The sequence below is a fragment of the Diabrotica virgifera genome, chromosome 8 (genome assembly GCF_917563875.1).
Source record: "Diabrotica virgifera virgifera chromosome 8, PGI_DIABVI_V3a".
NCBI classification, from domain to species: Eukaryota; Metazoa; Arthropoda; class Insecta; order Coleoptera; family Chrysomelidae; genus Diabrotica; species Diabrotica virgifera.
In genome coordinates, this window is record NC_065450.1 from 223308533 (window position 1) to 223330806 (window position 22274).

The following is a 22274-nucleotide window of genomic DNA, read 5'->3' on the forward strand; positions in this document are numbered from 1 at the left end:
AAATCTCATTGTATTTTAGCCTTACCTCTGCACGCGGGGCTCTGTAGAGGTGGACTATTATTTCCCTAGCTACTCGTGGGAATAAGTATGAAACCTAATTATCGTAACAGTTCAAGTACACCGTATTCGGGAGCTCCAGCAGCATACCGGAGATCGGGAAGCTCACCAAGAGGAAAATATTCAAGACGTTCAGGTAGCTCGAGACCACCATGGGCAAGAGAGTCCAGGGGTCGGTCATATTACAGGGGTAAGAAAAGTCCACCACCAAGACCACTCCCTGGAATTAATTTGATGATCGCCCTTGTGGAATATCCAAAGTCACTAATGTCGGAGGAACAGTTGGCTATATTGGAAGAACAAATTTTGGAAGCAATTGATAAGATTGAAGATGGAACATTCAGACCACAATTTTTGGAATGCAAACGTGAAACCGGTTCTTTAATATTAAGGTGTAATAATGACCTTACTGTTAACTGGTTGAAAGAAACTTTATCCACTCTCGGTCTTTGGGAAGGTGCTGAACTAAAAATTGTAGACTCTGTACCGAACACATCTAAAGATATCTCCAAAGTGATTGTTCCTAAGAATTATCCATTAGAATTTTTCAATACTGAACAGCTAGATAAATTACAATCAGACATCTTGAAAGAAATTGATAACATACCAGATGGAAGTTTTATGCCGCAATTCTTAAGCTGTCTTAAGGAAAGGGGAGCATTGAAATTCAATTGCAATAACTTGGCAAGTGCTGAATGGCTAAGAACTACAGTTCCCACTTTGGAGAATTGGAAAGATGAAGATGTTTCAATACTAGATCCTGAAACAGTACCAGTAAGAAGCACATTGCAGCTGTGGATACCGGGAGCAGTTGAAGAACCAGAGCAAGTCTTAGAACGTCTGGAACGGCAAAATAAGGGATTAGATACTTTAAATTGGCAAGTTTTAAACAAGAAAGTTGAAGAAGGCGGCCAAAAACTATTTGTAACAGTGCAAGATCACGTACTAGACGCTCTGAAGAAAATAGATTACAATCCTTTCCTAAACTTCACTAGGGTTAAAGTTAAGCGGTTGGGTAGGTATAAGCCACGTGAGAAGAAAGATGAGAAGAACGAAGATCCAGACACTGCTTATATAGAAACAAAAGAAGATCCAATGGCTGGAGATATTGGTGAGTTCACAGCTATTGATGAAATTAAAGAGGAAGAAGAAGATAAGGCGGTGCCAGCTGCAAATGCTTAAGTGATCCATTCAATTTTAAGCAGTTCATAAACAAAAATTAATAGTTAGAAAACAGGACATTACAATTTTTCGAGTTTAACCATTTCAATTTTAATTCATATTATGAGTCAGCCATCATTCATCGTCATATTTTTTACTATAATTTAATTCTACATTTCAAGGTCATTCATACCTATGGTTGAGGAGTAAACCTCGAAATAAAAAAAATCCCCATTACTACGGTGTAGGTAATCGTGCTAAAAGTATGCAAGGTGCTTGGGGTTATAAGCACCATTAACGATACCCTTGGGATACCAGGCGACCTCCCATTGTAATACAGCCTTACCTCTACATGCGGGGCTCTGTGGAGGTTGACATATTTTCCCTAGCTACTCGTGGGATCATTAATGAATAGAAATAGTTTCTCAAATTCGCCATTTATGGCTTATAACTCATCCTACTCTCAATATCCGCAAAGTCGCCCGTCGGGGTACCAAAGGGGTTACAACAACGCACCTCTTCATTCGCAATCGAGAGATGGTTACTCAAATAGATCTATATGGGAATCAAATATGAACAACGGCAATCAGAATCAGATTCCCTCTTTGTTTTCGGTGTCATCAAGTTGGTCAGACACAAATTCTGCATGGTCAAGATTTCAAAGTGCACCTACAGGAAATAATCCTGCTTGGTTAGGCAACCAAAACGGCTTTCAACCTAATTGGTTTCAATCAAGCAACAACCAGTCTTGGAATCCTCGATCTAATTTTCAAAACGGTTCTCCAAGACGTATTTGGAAAAGAGCTCCAAAACGAGCACGAAGTAAAAGTCCGAAGGCATCAGCTCCTAACATCGATAAATCTGCAGTTGGAAAGAAAAAACCAACTTGGCTCCGAAAACGTTTGGCTAAAAAAGGTGCCACAACAGGGTCTAATCCCTCTACAACTCCACCTGCCAAAACAGCAAAACCTGGTACCAAAGATGCTGATAAGAAATCAGACAAATCAACTGTACGTGATGGAGTGCTAGCTGTAGTTGTCATGAAAGAATTTCCATTTAAAAGGTTCGACCCAGAAGAGCATAAACAATTGATCGAAGCATTTAATGCAGAAGAAAAGAAACAGGACCCAACTGGAAGTCTAATCAAGACATTTTTGAAGAAAAAGGGTTCATTATATGTGGTCTGCAAAGATAAAGATGGCGTCGAATGTGTAAAGAAAATAACGGAAAATTTAAATCCTTGGCAGGAAAAACATTTAAAAGTTATACTTCCTGTAGAACGTGATGCCAAAAAGTGGTCGGCTGTTGTCCCAGAAAGTTTTCCTTCTAGATGGTTTTCTCTAGATGAAATGAGATTGATGCAAACTGCATTGGAAAATGAACTAACCAAAATGGATATCGATGCTGAAATGCCAGAGTTTTTAGATTATTATAAACGGAGAGGATCTATGCTACTAGCTTGCAACAATGAATTCAGTGCCGAGTGGTTGAAGAAAATACTAGAGGAAATAAACGTTGATTGTGAAAAAGCAAAAATTATAAATGCAAATGAATTACCTACATGCTATAAAATCGAGTTAACATTACCATCAACTACTTTGGACGATGTAGAAAAGGTATTAGAGAGAATAAATCGTCAAAACGATGATTTGGAGACGAATCGTTGGTACATTATTAGGAAAACTGAAATCCCCGAAAAGGGGATACAGGTTATTGCATCTGTGGAATTACAAGTGCAGGAACAGTTGAAAAAGATAAATTACAAACCTTTCTTAAACTTCGGTACTGTCGACATCAAGTATCTAGGAATCATGAGGAGTAAACCTCTGTAAAAAATCCCTAATACTAAGGTGTAAGTAATCGTGCCAATGGTATGGATAGTACTGAGGCTACAGTACTGCTAACGGTACCTTCAGGGATATTGGCGAATTCCTGGAGTATTTAAAACGTCTTTCTCTTGTAAACTGGGCTCTGCAAGGGATGACTTGTTTTCCCAGCTACTCGTGGGATCATTAATGGATATTTCAATGAATAAATTAAATTTAAGTGCTACAAAAGTTAAACTTTCTGGGGCTCAAAAGAGAAAACTCAAAAAAGAAAAAAACAACACTGAAAATCCTACACCAAAACACGATATCGAAATCAACAAAAGTAAAGATGTTTTGGAGTATGTTGTTGTTCCCTTTGAGTATCCAGAGAAAAGGCTGTCGAATTGGCAGTTTGAACAAGTAAAGACGGAAATTTTAAGAATTTTGGATTTGTCACAAATTCGAGAAGGTATTAAATTAAAAGGTGGATTGAAATTTGCTTGTGACGAACCAACATACCAACAACTACTGGTAGCAGTAAGCAATATAAGAGTATTAGGTTGGCCACTAAAAATATTGAATATTAAAGAATTGCCTGTTTATACGAAAATATTGATAATTTTGAAAGGCATTCCAGAAGATCCACAAAAAGTTCTTGAAAAGTTAGAGGTTGACAACAACAAGATAACGACCAAAAATTGGCACTTAATTCACCGTGAGGTCAAAGAGGATTCGCAACGGATCTTTTTTTCCATTGACCAAGAGAGCGTAAAAGTGTTAGAAACCATTGATTACAAACCTCTTTTTAACAATGAAAGAGTCAAATTACATATTATGGCTAAGAAAAAGCATGAGAATTAGGAACTTTTTCTGGATTGATGGAAATCTAAATTTTTGGGAGGGGTTTCAATTTTTTTCACACGTGTCTGTGTTTAGAATAATTAAAAAGCTGATTAGGTTAAGCACTCAATTCAAGTGTAGAGGTACGTATGTTCAAGTTAGCGTGTTTAAATGTTAGCATAACGAAACTTCTGTATTTTTTAGGTTATAGTTTATAATTATCACAATTTTGCCGTGTAACAGATAAGTCAAAACAGTTTTGGAAAAGTACTTGGTCCTGTACAATATGAAGCTGCTCTACATAACAACATATGAGGTGAGTGTCATTTTATTTACATTTTTTAAATCTGATCAAGATAATGCGAGAATAACAAAAAAAAATATGCAACATGTGTGTATTATTTATTAGCCCTAACAACTGTACAGTGGGATAATGTTACAAAATAAATATTAGTTATATTTTATGCGCTGACGTTTACATAAGATATATCAAATACACTTCATATTTGGGCATTAAAACATATCACAAAAGTGATACTTTTAGTATTGGCTATTTGATTATATACCTATTGTGCATTAAATTTGCTAAAATGTGATGTATTTTGTACCAAAAAGTCCCAAAGTTTGTGTAGATATGTACCCAAGATCGTCATCAGCAAAATTTGATGCATATGTTATGAATGAATTCAAGGTGGATTGTAACATTTTGTACATTATTCCAATACAGTTTTTATGGCTTTCATACTGTAGTAAACATGCTGTTATTCTATGCACTCCTAATTTATTTTTTTAAATGCATTGAACTTTTGAACAGTTTAAATGTGTAGCACTGTATTGATTTCTGTTTGAATCTGTTTGAGTTTTAAGTATAAGGGAAAATGTCTGAAGATGTTTTACCATGCTCTATTTGAGGAGTTTGTTATAAATGTAGCACACAATGTGGAGGCATACTTGGTATGTGTTTGTACCCCTTCTATCTATTTTTTTGTGTATATCAAGAGTTGTATCTTTGTAAGTGTCGAGCACTATACATTGAAGCATTATTTTAAATGAAGGCTTGTTGTAACATGTAATCAGACATGTTAAGTTCTTTTTTGTACTGAAACTAGGTTAAGAAAACTATTTCCAAGAAGAATGAACAGGAACCCATACATGGACTGACTATATACCACAAGATGATCCACAGACTACTACTGGTTTATATTCTCAGTATTTAAGGCTGGAGCCAGATTTGCTGGTAACATCATACATTGGCGATAGTGGACAAAATTCAAATCTTTTACTTGGGGGTAGCATACAATGACAGAATATCAAAATATTCTTCTGGTGTGCGTGGTGTGCAAAAGTTTTATCAAATTTCTCGTATTTTATAGTTGTAAAATTAATGAGATTTTGAATTTTGTTCACCAAAAGATGACATAAGGAATCCTTTTGAAAATAGCAAAATGAATCTTAATTTTGACATGGTGCATAATCTATTTGACAGAATTAACTATCTGTTGTATTATAAACACAACTAACTTTAAATTCAATGTAAGCTGCATAGGAGACTGCAATTGACAATCCAAATTGTATTTCGTGATGTTTCTGTGCCAAATGGATGTGATACATGAACCAATTATTTGTGGATATAAAATTTGAGCTCAAAATTATAAGCTTTCAGGACACTCGAGTTAAACAGCAGCACCTATGTCAATGTTGAGTTTTGTTTTTGCTATTTTTGTCTTATCTCAATTACGGAAAGTGTTCCTATGTTGAGAAAATTGTCACATAATTTAAGAATCTTCCAACTGGTTTATAATGGCTACATCACTTCTGTTCTGGATATGGGTATATAGTGTAGTCAAAGCTAGGAATGGTCATGCAGTGGAGAGGAAATTCTTAGAAAAAATTCAACTTCAATCAAGTTACAAGATATTGACTCACATTTTTGCTGAAGAACATCTTCCATTTACCACTGAACAATTTGTTCGAAGGATACTTGCAACTGCAAGAAATGAAGAAGAAAAAGATAAAATAATGAATAAACAACATCCAGATATCCAGGATATGTTTATTCTGATTCCATTTACCAATCAAGTAGAATTGGTAGACATTGATTGTTGAGAGATCAAAATTGAACAGTGATCTCTACCAAATCTTGATAGACTGAACAGTGCAATGGCTAACATTCGATTCTCTAAAAATTTTAACACAACTTGTACTAAATACTTTTCATTCTGTATCAGGTCTTGACATGGACACTACACGACTCCCAAACGTGTAAAGCCTCGCAGTACCTTCTCCCCTAGATTTTTGAAGCAAAGGTGGCTGTGGAAATTCCAACGTACAGTTACTATTAAGTTTAGATGTGTAAAATAGGTGTTACATGTTTCATACGCTAGCAATATGTTTTTTGAACAACATTCTAATTTTGCTTTTATTTTTATGTTGGAATTAATTCACAATAAGTTCAAAAAGCATAATTCTTGCAAAAGTTACCTATTTTCACATGTTAAATTATTTCATTTAAAAAAAAAATATGATTGATCTATTGTAATTCCGCATATATTATGCCACATAACTTCTTGAAATCATTAATATTATTGATATAAAACAACAAATTACAATAATCAGATAATGTGAATACTTAGTGCGATAAGGGTATAAATACCCCAAAAAACATGTATCAACACTGCAAAATTTATAGCCAACTTCGAAATCTTCGATATTTTGCTATTTACATGAGATTATTGAAATAGTAGCCTTACTATTAATTCACAGCGTCACAAGAATGAAGTGCAATAAGCTTAGAAATCTTCGATAATGTGAGATTATTAAAGTAGTAGCCTTACTATTTACAGCGTCACAAGCATGAAGTGCAATAATACAATACATGATCTACAACATAATTTTGAAGTATATAACATTCATGTAATAGATAATTCAGAAGATCTGTTCAACAAACTGTAACGAGAAAACAATTTAATAACCATCTACCAGTAAAGACGTATTAATGAAGAGTTTCCATCTGCAATAAACAATTTCCAGAAAAACAAAGAATGAAGATTTATACACCATTTACAAGACAATAATGAAATTCCGTCTTTGATGAGCATATGAAGTTCCCAGAACATTCTACGTTTGTCTTCCTGAAACTATTTGAAACAGCAGTGTCATCCCACCTTCTGTAATTGGCTTGTTTTCTCTTCCAAATGAAATGAAGCAGTACTATTGAAAGATGATTTGCTATTTTGAAGGAACCTGTCGAAAATAATGTACAGGATATACAGGATGAAGGAAAAGATTTGTTAGTAATGGCAAATGAAAAATTAAATTACACCTTTTTGAGTTTTGTTCGAATTGTTCTATATATAAATTAATGTTTTTAGGAATTTGCTGTAATTTATGTGGTGGCTGTACAATTATTGTAGAGGCCACTATGTAAAGCATATTAGACCAGGGCCGGAACTTTTGAAAATGATAAAGAGTGAAAAAAATAAAATGATGGAAGTCATTGTTAATGAAAGAAAATATAACTAATATTACAGGAAAAATAATTTGGTGGGCAATCTGAGGTCAGTAAGTGGAAGGTGGTGAACTTTTAAGGGTAAAATCTGTTTATCATTATTTCCGACAAAGTCTATGGATGTGAAAAAGTGTAAATACAAAAGTTGTAGTTTTGCTAGAAATCGTGATAATCCCTTTTTACTCTTAAAATTCACCCCCTTCCACTTCTAGACCTCTGATAATTTTTGTTATATTTTTCTTTCGCAAAGAGTTCCATCTTATTTATTACTTTTCTTTTGTCTAAAAAAAATTATCGGCCCTGACCTAAGATTTGTAATTTTTTTTGTTCCTTTGGGTGTTAAAAAGAAAGTGGTGTAAGTCATATTTTTGAAATGTCTTGCTTTATTTATAATCTTGATATAGACCTATTACAAGGAAAAGTGGTATAAAGTGTTTACTATATTATTTTCTGTATTACTGCAAACAATTTCACCACTTTTCCTGATGACAAGACATCTATATATCAAGATTCTAAAGCAAGACTTACATCATTTGAAAAAATGACGTACACCACTTTGGCTTTAACACCCTCATATATAAAGGGCTGGATGGCCTCAATTTTTGTAGTTTTACGATAAAACAAGTTTTATAATGTGCGAAATCAGAATATTTTTAGTGAGAATTAAAAAAACCTGCACATCTGTAGATTTTTTTTTACCAAAAATATTCCTTTTTCCAAATTGTGAAACTTTGTATTACTTATGCCTGGTTGCACCAATAAGCTCAAGACGTGCCTTAAGCTCTGCTTGCAAAACATGCATTGTACTATTGAGTCTCGAATCAATTTTTTTTTCTAGAACGGATGTTACATCTTGTAAGTCTCTTCAGCTTTTTCTGTCTGTTTTTTATATGTAAAAAATGTATTTAAGTTAAATTTGTATATTAGGTTACCTATTTTTGAAATAAAGATTATCTATCTATCTATTCAGCTTAAGTTGCTGTCCGAGTTTAAGGAAAATCATAATCTATAAGCTGGAGCTTAAGATCTGTTAATGCAACCAGACATTACTAATGCCTAGTTTTTAATTTAAAAATTGATAACTACATAACACATGCCTATTCTGGCAATATGACTTCCAGACTTCGTAAAATTAAAATATTAATAAAAAAAGTTGCGTTTACTATTCAATTTTGTTTTGGATATTCACATTTTTAATTTTTTCATTCTAAAAAATTTTTTACCTTATGGTTTATGGGTTTATGTTTGAGACATTTCAATCTATAGATATTTTCAAATATGGTTGTTTAATGGATCATTTGTTTTGAAAATGAACTGAAATATCAATTATAATTTTTTTGGTAGTACAGTACAGTAGACGCCCTCTTAAAGTTCCTTTCACTTTATGTTTTGACTTAATTTGTTTGAAAATGAATCGTGACCCATGGGAAAAGTTATAGCGGACGGACTATATGTACACCTGGTTCCAAAAATAACTGATACGACTCTTGACGCGTATTTTGTAGAAAATTGAGCAGTGTATTTTGAAGGATAAATACTTAATATTTACATACTGTCAACGTCACTGCCAAATCTTAAAATTTGTCAGATAGCTTATTCTGTTCCACGGTTATTAGACTTTATTATTAATCTTTATTATTAATACTTTCTCCGCAACTGAGGGTATCTTATCAACTGTATTGTTTTTAAACAATAGATGATAAAATAAAAATATTGACAGTTCAAAAATGTGAACATTATTGCATTGTGTGTGGCCTAAGTTTGGGCTGAAAACTGAAATGTATTACATTTTTACAAAATTTTGGAATATGTTTAATTACGTAGACCAATTTTAACAGTTGTTTTCAATACAGATTTGAATCATCTACAAATAGTTTCTAATATCTTTTGATGTCAAATAATTAGGGAAGGTGGAATTCAACAGTTTAGAATTTTACATTGAGTTAATGCAAAATTGTGACGCATGTCAAAATTCTCAATGTATTTTAATTGTATTCATTTTTTTTCGAATCCTGAGAAAGCTAATAAATATTTTTGAAAAATTTAAACTCAGAATGAAAGACTACATTATTACCGAGGGCTGAAAGTCCCTGAAAACTTCTATAATATTTATTTTAATAAGTTACAGGGCTGAAAATAAAAAAAGTGTGATATTTAATTTCAAATATTTCATTCAATAGAACCTGCTTGTTTATTCTAAGGGGCTTTCCGCCCTCGGTAATAATGTAATCTTTCATCCTGCGTTTAAATTTTTCTAAAATACTTATTAGTTTTTTCATAAATCAGTTGTTTGTTTATTTTATTATTTGTCTGTCATAATAAATATAATGTCAGATCAATCAAATACACTGCTCAACATGATGAAATCTTACTAAGAGTCGTATCAGTTTTTTTAGGAACCGGCTGTACATACCACTTTTTTGTTTATAGATCATAAAATATATATATTTTTAATACAGTGGAACCTCGATTATCCGTCTCTCCATTAACCGTCACCTCTGTTAACCGTCAGGGTCTGTACATAAGTTGTATTGAGTACATAAGAAAAAATTTGAGTCATCAATTCATTTTTTATAGCATTGCGATAAGCCAAACGAAATTCGCTGAAATGTACAATGCAGTAACAAATGAAGTTGTGGCTGAATCAACTGTTTTGTTTTCGTTGCCTAAAGATGACTTAAAGGAATGGTTAATTTGTGATGAGGACGCAAACGGCTATCGATTGCTGACAGATGATGGAATCGTTGAAATGGCAAAACAAAGGCTGACGAAACAGCTTCAGAAGCTGACACAAACTTGGAATTTGACAGTGGCGATGTCGATGATGCTTTTGCAACTGACAAAGATTTGCCTAAAAAGCTAGAGAAGCTGCACCGCACATGCAACCATTCATCGAGTGGTATTCTCGACAAGAAGAATCCAATAAAGTAGATTGCATGATTTTACGCCGATTAAGAAATTCAGCCCTTGCAAAATGTGAAGCATCAGTAAAACAAAGATTTCAGAATATTTTAAACCAAATTCAACAATATTAACACGAACACAAATTCCTCTTATTGTATTATTAAACAAAACAAACAAATAAAATTTGAGAGTTGTATTATCAATTTTTAACTTTTTTAATGTTCTGTTAACCGTCTTTTCGATTATCCGTCATACCCTTGGTCCGGTGCCCTGACGGATAATCGAGGTTCTACTGTAGTTACATATGTAATGTCTTTCTGAGCGTGGTTTTAAAGATTTTCGGTTCAACCGACTTTTTCGACCTATGGGCAGGTCCCGTCTTGGTCGGTTAAGAGGGCATCTACTGTAATTATCAGTTTTTGCAAATGTAAAAATTATAATACAGTATTTTTAGTATTTCTACCCAGGGATGCACAAAATGGCTGAACATGTGAAGAAGTTTTTGTATCCTGCTCTTTTGAGATACAAAAATATCTTCAATTAATTTTTCTTAACTTTTTTCCCTCAATTTTTCTGTTTTATTGCACTTGTCCACTTGTTTTGAGTCGTATCTATTTTAATCTTGATATCTATATTTTCCACATTCGAAATTGTAAATTTTCCAACACATTTCTGGATCACTTGAGTGATGTTATACATTCCGTATCCAATGATACACATCTGTTTAAATATCCTGTTTTGTGAATCTCTAAATACTTGGTGTTTGTATATATATTATGTTACAAAATAAAAGTATTATTCAGTTGTAGGAAACATCAGTAAATAAAACTCCATATATGAGTAAGAATAAATATAATAAAGACAGTATTTTTAAGAGAAATTAATGCATTAAAATATACATTATTAATTCTTCAATACAACCACCAATTATCAGAACTTAGTATTTAACTTATATTTTTTTTTATATAATTACAGTGCAACCTTAGAATAATGGCCCTCTATATAATAGGTCTGGATCCCGAGTATGAAAATAAAGTTGATTAATAAGCTGAAAATTTGTTAATAGCTTAAGGGTGTCTAGTCGGATAAACTTTGATATATTGGAACAGGGGCAGTTTTAATTGTGGAACAGGTTAAAAATTTGGAACGGTCAGGCCACGAAAACGGCACATTTATTTTGTCTGACAGAACAGACTTACACTCTCCGAACAGAGATTAAACTCTCGTGCAAAAATCAAACTGCTATTTATCACCTGTCATAATTGCTGTCATTTGACATATTCTACATGTTCCACTCATTAAAACGCCCATTTGGTGATAAATAGCAGTCTGATTTTTGCATGAGAGTTTAAGTCTGTTCTGTCGGACAAAATACATGTGCCGTTTTCGTGGTCTGACCGTTCCAAATTTTTAACCTGTTCCACAATTAAAACTTCCCTGTTCCAGTGTTCCCATATATCAAAGTTTGTCCGACTAGACACCCTTAAGCTATTAACAAATATTCAGCTTGCTATTAATCTAACTTTTTTTTCATAGGCGGGATCCAGATCTATAACGGTTTCCTCAATTTAACAAAATTTTCGAAATCCCCAAGGGCTAATGAAAAATATACCTTTACATTATGATTACATTATCAAATTTATAGCGAATTTTCAAAGATTGAAAGATTATTTTCGAATTTTTTTTCAGTTTCATTGTATTAAGGTTGCACTATACCATATTTTAATCTGTTAACAGGTTGTGACTTATTGTATTAGTAATTATTTAAATCAGTTAGTCTGAAAAATGAAAGAATACCTATAAACGATCACATCAATCACTTCTTTTGTATTTGCTATCTTCTTCTGTAACAAACGTTTGTTAATTATAGAAAAAGACATCAAATACAAAATAAGTGATCGTTCATGAGTATTCTTTCATTTTTCTGACTGTAGGTACGTAAACATTGTAGTTAGTATTGTTATTGGTTATAATAAGTTCACAATCTGCATGAACTAAAGGGCTTTTCATCGATTGTCATTTGTTTCGAGCTTCTGTCATGTGTTACATAATATTAATATATCTACGTCATATGTCTTTGGTTTGTATCATTGATATATACCAATAACGTATGACGCAGATATATGAATATTATGTGACACATGACAGAAGCTCGAAACAAATGACTGTGAATGAAAAGCCCTATTCGTACCACCTTGGTTGTAATTGATTGTATTTTGGTGGATTTGATAGCATATTAAGCCTTTTCTGTATCCAGAGCCGTAAGTAATTAATTTCTATTTACCATATTACTAAATTTTAAATAACCTTTTTGAAAAATTAGTATTTCATAGAATTGTTAATAAATACAAAATTGTTTCTTTGTTTTATTACCTTTTCCCGCTTGTATTCAAATTAAAAAAAAAAGTATTTTGTTAAACTTTATTTCTAATCTGTATCTTATCTTTCAGATGGAAAAAACCGAACTAGAAGAAAACTATACTAAAGCCCTAAACGAAAAAGAAATGCTGATGAAAGAACTAGCTGCCAAAAACGATTCCTTGAATCAACTAGAAACCATGGTGGAACAGTTAAAAGGAAATCAACCTGATACAGCTAAATTACTGGCTACTATGGAAAGTGACAAAGTCGCTGCTGCTCGAGCTGTCCAGCAAAATATGGAACTCAAAGAGCAGTTAGAGAGTATGGCAGAAGTATTTGCCAAAATGGTAGGTACTAATTTTTATTAATTATTCATATTTTTTAAATTGTAGTTTTTAATGGTATTTCTTCAGTTTTGAGGACTTCTGGATTTTGTTTCATCTGTTGAATATTATAAATATTAGGTAAAATCTCCTATAGGAGTCTTGCCAAACACTTTAGATCTGGGCCAATATCAGATATTTGTCTTTGTTACACTTTATACAGTCATTGAAAAGTTGTTGAAATGTAAACACGATAACTGTGTCAGTGGCACCTGATTGATAACAGTAACATGTCACATCATCTTTATTTTTGCTTTGTAATATGTTCGATGATGTCTTCCTCTCTGATTCGTCTATGAACTTCCTTGTTTCTTAGTCTATTTCTCAAGCTTATTGCAAGAATTGATCTCCATTTTTCGTTGTGTCCTCAATTCTTCTGCAGATGTTTTTTGTGAGAGTTATGGTTTCTGCTCGGTTTTATATTGTAAAAAACTCTTTTAAAGCAGCCCAGTAATCTGAGTAGCCCACGTTTGGTTGTGCTCAACCTCATGTAAAATTCAAATTATGTAATTTTTGAAAACATTTTTTTTATTTCAGAACAATGACAAGGTGGAACTGACAGAAAAGCTAAGCATTCAGCAGTCTGCAAGTAAGGACCTACTTGAAAAATTGCAAAAAACTGAATTGCACTTACAGATGTTAACTGATGCTATCGAAATCAAAGATCGAGAGCTTTCGCATCTCCGAGAGGCATCTGAACTAAATGAGGTGCTGGATCACGAAGAGCAACATACAGATGAATCACACGAGACTTGTTCACATACTCTACAGAATGAACTGAAAGAAGCTACTGAAACAATTGTTAAATTAACAAATGAATTAAACAACCAGAGAAATCAAATGTCTCCGTCTCCACAAGTATCCGTAGGTGATGATATTTCATATTTATTGAAGCAACTGGAAGAACTGAAACTTAAAAATCAAGAACTGGAAACTAAACTAGAAAATCACACCATCGATGATAATTACAACAATAAATTGTTAACAGAGGAAGAGTCTGAAAGCATTTTGCAAAAAGAAGAAGCGATGAAGCGTTTGGAAGAGAAATTTAAACGTAGAATGCAAGATATTGCTGATTTGACTGAGGAGAAACAACGATTGGAGCATTTGGTGCTGCAGTTGCAAGGCGAAACCGAGACCATTGGAGAGTATGTTGCTCTTTACCAGCACCAGCGAATGATACTTAAACAAAAAGTAAGTGAATTTATATTTTTTCATAAACTTTTTCTTATGCGCTACTTTATTTTATCTTGTCAAGACATGTCATTCATATTGATAGTTTAACACATAAACCACCACGTTAAAATTTTTTGTTTTTGCCTTCAGGCTCCACGTTCAGAATCTCCAATGAATTATATTTAACTCACTGAGCGCCTGGGCCAAACAAGGCGTGAGTTAAATACAACTCGCGTGCCGTCGCAATGTGTTACAGCTCACTTATTGTATGTCCTTACATGTACTTTTTGAGAAAATCGGTTTTGAATGTTGAAGCTCTGGTAGCACAGCGCAGTTTTGAAATGTCATTTATACCACACCAAACATGTTAGGACATGCAATGTCCGTGTAGGATGATGTAGGTGTTATGAGGTCATCAAGGTACAGTGCCTTGATGAACTCAATAGAAAAAAAATGGACATACAATAAGTGTGCTTTAAGCCATTGATATAATATCGGCCCAGTATTTGGCATCAGTTCCATTTTGATGGCGAGCCACAATTCTTCGAGGGTACACTGATGACAGTTTCTGTATGTAAGATGTTCCATATTCTGTATTTCTCCATAGTCGTAGTTGACATCTCTTGGTCCGTTTTCTCACATTTTACCATGTTTGGTTTTACTGTAGTGACCTCCATTTTCATCCTATTCATAAGTGATGACCATGACTAAATCTAAAGATTGGCTGGTCCATTGAACAAAAATACTTTGGCAGTCATCCTGCACTGTTCCAAAGCAGCATTTTCTGGATTTTCAGTGTTTCATAGCTTTGTATAGGTCATGTCACTCAATAGAGATCTGTTTAATTTTCTCTATATGCTCTGCAACACCTGCATGTTAAGGGTTCTGCTCTCAACTCTACCCATTATACACTGATTCCAATATTCCAGTTTTATAGATTGTAAATCTATCTAATCTTTTTTTTATTTTTAAGGCGATGGAAAAAGACCAGCAATTCAAACAACTTGCGACAGATAGAGAACAAATCAAAATAAAGTTAGAAAAATTAAACCACCTCGTAGGCGAATTACTAAAATCTAAAACCTTGAGTTCAGAAATTTTGGGCCAGTGTGAGCGCTTACACGAAAGCGAAAACAAAGAAGTAGAAACTACGGAAGACTTCAATAAAGAAGAGAGTCCGCACACTGAAACAGCCGAAGAAATCTTGACGTTACTCTCAGAGATAAAAAGCAGCAATCTAGTCGAACCTAAAGAAAGTATCCACCACTGTCCATTTTGTTCAGGGCAACTAATCACCGTATAGTTTTTCGGAATATCCATCTCATTGGGCTTCAGAAGAATTTGTATTTTGTAAGCTTTTCCAAAACATATTTGACTTATTTTATATATTTCAATGAGTGATAGATTATTTTAAATATTTATATTTTTTATATTTAGTTAGATCTGTAAGTGATTCATTATCCCCGGTCATTTAATAATGTAACTTGCTACCAAAAAGTGTTATAACTTTACATTGTTCAAGATTGGGTTATTCTGGAGTATAATTAAATACTTTGTGATGGATAACCGAGTAGCTTCATGTCTTAAAATATCGATTTTATAAAAAAAACATTTTTCTTATTTGGATAATTATTCAATTATCGTTGACTTCAATTTAAAGTTTTAATACTTTTTGGTAGCACTTTCAATAGGTTTTCATATTCATCATTTAAATATTTTAAGAGTTCATGATTTCACGTTTTAAGTGAATGTTTGTCATCAACATGTTTTGAACACAGATTGTATGTAACAAGGTATTTTTTATGGTACCGGTAAAAATGTGATTTTTGTATATAAAACGAATAAAACTACTATAATAACACTAATCTTTATTTTCATTCCTTTTGTCAATCATTCCAATTTCAAAAAGGTGTAAAACAAAATGTGATTTAAAGATTGATAGGTTAAAATGGGATAAAAACGTAGGATGGAGCTTTGGTTTGATGAAGAATATAAATAGCAATAGACATAAGAAATGAACGTGCACTATACTCAAAACCACGAGAAAGACGCGAAAAATTTGATCATTTGAGGAGAAAGACAAATGCAGAAGATGAAACCCACAAGACTGGAAATAAATTCTGAAAATTGATGACGCGCTCATAGATTTAATCAACTATTAATGTGTGGAACACAAATTAAATTACAGGAATCTAGAGAAAAGCAATTGCGTGCCCTATTCACAAGAAGGGAGACAACTACAAAAAATGCAAATGCATATCCTCATTCTGCCTGAGCTATAAAGTGTTCGTGGATTATAAACAAGAATTGAGTAGTTGAAACCTAACTTACCTTGATTGAACGTAACGCGTATAGGGCTTATAAGTTATTTTTTTTTAAATCTATGGTTCACTTTACCAAACTTTTAATTCATAGTGAAATTTGATTTTTTTTATAAAAAATAAGTAATCGTGTGCGGAAAAAAATAAATATGCAATTTTAAAAGACCCAAACGAACTAATTTTTTTAAAGCCGGACCTGATTTTTTTCTAGTTTGAATAAATCAGTTGATTAAATTTCTGTCAAAATGCGAAACTCGCCCTGTATATTATTAAACAATGGGAGCAGACACTTTTTAATGGTCATTTGTTATTCCCCATAGGAGCCTTTATACGAGGTAGGAGTATGTACAGTTCCTCATGACTCACCCTGTATACAGGCAGATGTGTCTCCAGACAAATTCGTTGGTGCTACACATTCACGGAGAAATCTCTCAGTTCTACCAGAGAACAATAACCACTGTGGTTATTGTTCTCTGGTTCTACTGGCTCTCGCGTTGTGTATTTTTTCAAGAAAAAAATTAGCAATAATTATTGATGATTTGTATTTAATTTCTTGGCATTTTTCAACTAATTCTTCATACGAGTTTTTTTTGCAATTGCCTGTTAAATATTCTTTACTTTTTACATTCCACAAGCATGGCTTCAACTTACATAACAAAATAAACTTTCCCAAAATACTTTCATTATCCGCAAATGCCATTTTAATGTAATATATAATATATATACGCTTACTACTGTGGTTAGAATCAAAATTGATACAAATTTAAGAGATACTCTTCGTCCGGCGAACAATTCCTTGAAACTATTTACACACATGCGTATATGTCTGGCTCGCTGTCTGTGGTCTGTGCTCGTTGTATTGAACCACAGACGGCGAGCAAGACACATGCGGATCTGTCCGTCCGCTTTCACTACTTTATCTTTTTATTTCACTATTACTTAGCAATTATACCAACTCAATTCTTAGTGTCACTTTTCCCTACATACCACAATTTGAATTCTTCACCTAGTCTCTTGAATGCAAGCAATCTGTACTCTCTTTTTAATCGCATCTACTATACTACATTCGCTCTCGCGAGATTTTTTTTGACACTGACGTTAGTAATTTCTTTTTTGAAAAATTCAGTTGTCAGAAGTGACTGGAAATTACTACAAAACCAACGCACCTACTCATATCCAATATTATTAATAGTAAACATACATAAAAATAACATAAACCTTACGCCAATCAATATTTATTTATTTAAACCATTATAATGTATTGATAGCAAATTAGAAAATTATTTATTGTACAAAATAAAAATATTTTGTAGAAATAAACTTCACAAAATTTTATGAGATTAGTAGACACTCCCACTATTTCTAATAATTCTTCTTTTTTTAATGAAAGATTAAGTTGATTTGAGTTGATTTTAGCAGTTAATAGTGTGTGGTAGGAATTTTTGTGTTGTACGTTTCCTATTCCGAATGTCTCAAAAAAAATCTCGCGAGAGCGAATGTAGTATAACTCCACACTACCTGTAGGACTTCCATGATTCCAAAACCCTATTCTAATTTTTCTAACCTGTAATGGTGTTCCCTCTGAAATTCGGTGTAAAGCTCATTCAAATGAAACAAAACTGTAGTTATGAACATATTTTTATTTCAAATATCTGCAAAGTTTAAAATTGTCCGTGTTTTTGGATAAAATGTTTTATAAAAATAAATATTTCTCTAGTCTCACAATCTAGGTTAAAGTTTACCAGACATTGTCCAAAAGGAAGTATGGATATATGTACAAAAATAAATTCTGGCAATTGGATATTCTTTCTTCCTTATGGAATATGTTTACAAAATTTTAATGTATACAGAGGAATAATGTGCTTCTTCTCATGAGGATCTTTCAGTGTGTCACAGTTTTTTGATTTCTTTCTAACGCATTAAATTGTATGTGACAGAAAAAAACGCACGTCGGTGATTACATTTCGTCGGTGACATTTATAACATTTATTCTAGTTGTCAATAGATGGCGCCATAATCGAAAATCAAATAATTTGCGAATTATATAATATATCTACGAATATAATCTGAACAATTCATAAGACTATACAAATCAAAGAAAATACCATTTTATAAATGCAATAAACACAATTGATTTGATTTTATGCCAAATTGCAAATAAAATGTGACAACTGTCACGATTTAACTAAAATGTCATGTCACTAAAATGTATATTATCACGGACTTACCTTTTTTTCTATCATTTGTGACGCACTGAAAAATGCTCATGAAAAGAAGCATCTAATCCAGTCAATGATCATTTTCCTACATAATTTTCTGAGCCTGTACCGATTTCCACCAAAATTTGGCTGTAGGTTCCAGTTACACTGAACTTTAAAGTTGACCCTGTGCCGTAGGGTGCTTTTACTTTTACAACTTTACATAGGTACACTTTAATAATGTATTTAGTACACTCTAGTCATTAGAGTCTAGTGGCTGGTTTAAAACGCTTGGTTTTGAAAAATTAAGTTTGTACTGAGGAGGATTTTTGTATTTTTTACAAAATTGTCATTTTTTCAATTAAATTGAAAACTACACTAAGCATCAAAATTAACGCACCACCATAAAAATGGGACATTTTTGATGTCTTGTATTTACTAAACCTCTTTTCCGATTTTAGTGATTTTTTGGTAGCTTTATTGCTCAAGAATATCGATGTAATAATGTTATTGCTAAACAGGTAAGCGTCATTGTACACCGGGTATAACAATGATAGTGTGTTTTTTCCTCAAAGTTTGGAACACCCTGTGGAATATTCTAGAGCAGGGTTGTCCAACTGGCGGCCCGCGGGCCGCATCCGGCCCGCGAGGCTATTTGTTGTGGCCCACGTAAGATTTTCGAAACGCATATATTTTCTTTAAATGCTGCCACTGTGAAAAAAGATTTTTTAATTTATATTTTATGGTTTAGCAGTGTTTTTACATCACAAGTACTGTACCGCGAGCCGCTTCGCGGACGTGTAACGAACACAATCGTCCTCCACCACTATGAGAACTGCACTGATTACTGCGCATCACAGTTCACGCAGGCCACACCTCCCACTGCTTACCATCCGTCGCCAGCCGCCATCGCGCCAGTGTGCTACTGACACGTAGGCTAGTCGGCTAATCTATTACGTTGCTAGTGAACAGTGAACTTGATTAATTCTTTGTCTTGATTCCTCTTATACAATAATGAGTGTAAAACCAGTAAAACGGAAAATTGATAGTGAGAACAGAATTTACAAAGAAAGTTGGGAGAGTGATTACTTGATTGCTAACAATAATGGAAAGTTGCAGTGCTTAGTGTGCATGAATGTCGTTTCAGTGCCTAAAGAATTTAATGTGAGAAGACGTTACACAACAGTGCATGAAAATAAGTATGCTACGTACACAAGTGAAAGTCGGCGTGCCCTAGTTGCAGATTTGAAGAAAAAGCTTAAACAGCAAACTGGTATGTTCAGTATCAACAAATACGTTTCATCTGACACAACTGAACTGGAAGAGAAGTTTAAGGATTCAGAATTCTTAAGACAGTTAGCTTTTATAACAGATCTGGCTAATCATCTTAACATGTTAAACTTGAGTCTTCAAGGAAGAAACCAGACGGTTTCAGATTTGATCGGAATAATAAACGGATTCCGGAATAAGCTGAACGTGTTTAAACGTGCTTTGGAAAAGAACAACCTGACACACTTCCCTAGCTGTCTGCAAATAGCAGAAGAATTCAACGGTGAGGAAAATATTGAGTTTTCATCCTGCATTTCACAAATTGAACAAGTTATTGATGAATTCAATACAAGATTTGAAGAAATTGAAAGTCTCAAAAGCAGTGTACTACTTTATAATAACCCTCTTGGAGCAACCATTGATGATCAACCACCCAACTTACAGCTTGAGTTATGTGATCTTCAAGCAGACATGTTCCTAATCACCAGACAAGAAAAGGGACCTGAATTTTTCAAATTACTGTCAAAGGAGAAATTCCCAAACCTGCGAGATTTTGGACTGAAAATTACGTCAATGTTCGGAAGCACATATACATGTGAAAGTGCCTTTTCCTCCATGAAATACATAAAAAACAAAAACAGAAGCAACCTTACCGATTCTTCCTTACGTCATCTTATGAGACTGTCTACAACTGAACTGGAGGTGGACATTTCTTCATTGGTGGATGAAGCCGATCGGCCACAGTCCTCACACTAATTGGATACATCTTTTTCGTTGCTTTTGCAATGTTTGTCTTGATTATTGAAAAGTGTTATCAATAAACTTTCCGTTTATAAAAAAATGTAGTTGTTGAGCAATAAAAGAAATAATACTCTTTTTTGTTTTAATTATTTTTATACCTCACTTTATTTTGTTATTACTTGTAACAAAATTATTATATGGCCCGCGACAACATCAAAGGTTTTAGTTTTGGCCCTTGAGGCATTGCAAGTTGGACACCCCTGTTCTAGAGTATATAAAATATTGAAATTAAAACCCAACTGTAGCCTTAGGCTTTCTTAATATTTTACTTTTTGATTTATTCTCTTATGTGGGATAATAAAAAAGTTAGTTACTTTAACAACTAGCCATGTTATTCATCAATACAGGGTGTTTCTAAATAAGTGCGACAAACTTTACGGGGTAATTCTGCATGAAAAAATAATGACCGTTTGCTTTATAAACATATGTTCACAAATGCTTCGTTCTCGAGATACGGGATGTTGATTTTTTTCTTACAAACTGACGATTTATTTATTGCTCTAAAACCGGTTGAGATATGCAAATGAAATTTGGTAGGTTTTAAGAGGTAATTATTGCGCATTTCTAGATACAACTAAGAATTTTATATTCACCATTGCCGTGCATACGGGATGTATCTAAAATGTTTATACCCGTATGCACGCAAATGGTGAATATAAAATTCTTAATTGTATGTCAAAAAATGCGCAATAGACCAAATTTCATTTGCATATCTCAACCAGTTTTCGAGCAATAAATAAATCGTCAATTTGTAGGAAAAAATTCAACATCCCGTATCTCGGAAACAAAGCATTTGCGGACATATGTTTATAAAGCAAACGGTCATTAATTTTTCATGCAGAATTATCCCTTAATGTTTGTTGCACTTATTTAGAAACACCCTGTATTGATGAAGAACATTCCTAGTTGTTAAAGTAACTTTTTTATTATCCAACATAGGCGAATGAATCAAAGAGAAAAATGTTAAAAAAGCCTAAGGTTATAGTTAAGTTTTAATTTCAATATTTTATATACGCTAGAATATTCCACAGGGTGTTCCAAACTTTGAGGAAAAAACACACTATCATTGTTACATCCGGTATACAATGACACTTACCTGTTTGTCAATAATATTATTATATCAATATTCTTGAAGAATAAAGCTATAATCTACTAAAAAAATCCTATATCCCAAATTTGGTTGAAATCGGACTTTTCGTTCAAAAGATATCGTGCTATTAGTCACATATGTATAATCACCATTTTGAATGCCCGCCTTTTTTGTAAAAGGCAAAATCTGAGATGGCCACGTATCTAAATTTGATCGTTTATATGTGTAGTATATGTGGTCCAAATTATATGCTTCTACCATTAGATGCACGGTAATTTTTATAATATTTGCACGAATCTGCTGCACATAGGTACATGTGAAGATAAGTTATGCATTGATTACATGGTAATTAACATAACTAAAAAGTTCAAAATATTTCCTAAAAAATATTTTTACG

At 33.2% G+C, this 22274-nt stretch overlaps 3 protein-coding genes across 3 annotated transcripts in view; all 3 read left to right on the forward strand.

The window, feature by feature from the left end:
- The window catches only part of LOC114341669 (golgin subfamily A member 2), a 31726-nt gene extending 15667 nt beyond the window's left edge, over positions 1-16059 (forward strand). Inside the window, exons 4-6 of the mRNA XM_028292480.2 lie at positions 12729-12986; positions 13560-14216; positions 15172-16059. Coding sequence (XP_028148281.1) covers positions 12729-12986; positions 13560-14216; positions 15172-15501 — 1245 coding nt within the window. The 3' untranslated portion in view covers positions 15502-16059. The remainder of the gene's footprint in view (positions 1-12728; positions 12987-13559; positions 14217-15171) is intronic.
- Positions 88-2213, forward strand: LOC114341691 (uncharacterized). Its single transcript, XM_028292500.2, has one exon. The coding sequence runs from the start codon at positions 88-90 to the stop codon at positions 1237-1239; it is 1152 nt and encodes a 383-aa protein (XP_028148301.1). The 3' UTR covers positions 1240-2213.
- A 4050-nt stretch (positions 16060-20109) lies between the features above and the next one.
- Positions 20110-20742, forward strand: LOC126890341 (general transcription factor II-I repeat domain-containing protein 2A-like). Its single transcript, XM_050659213.1, has one exon. It carries the CDS (start codon positions 20110-20112, stop codon positions 20740-20742), a length of 633 nt encoding a protein of 210 aa, XP_050515170.1.
- Positions 20743-22274: the final 1532 nt, after the last annotated feature.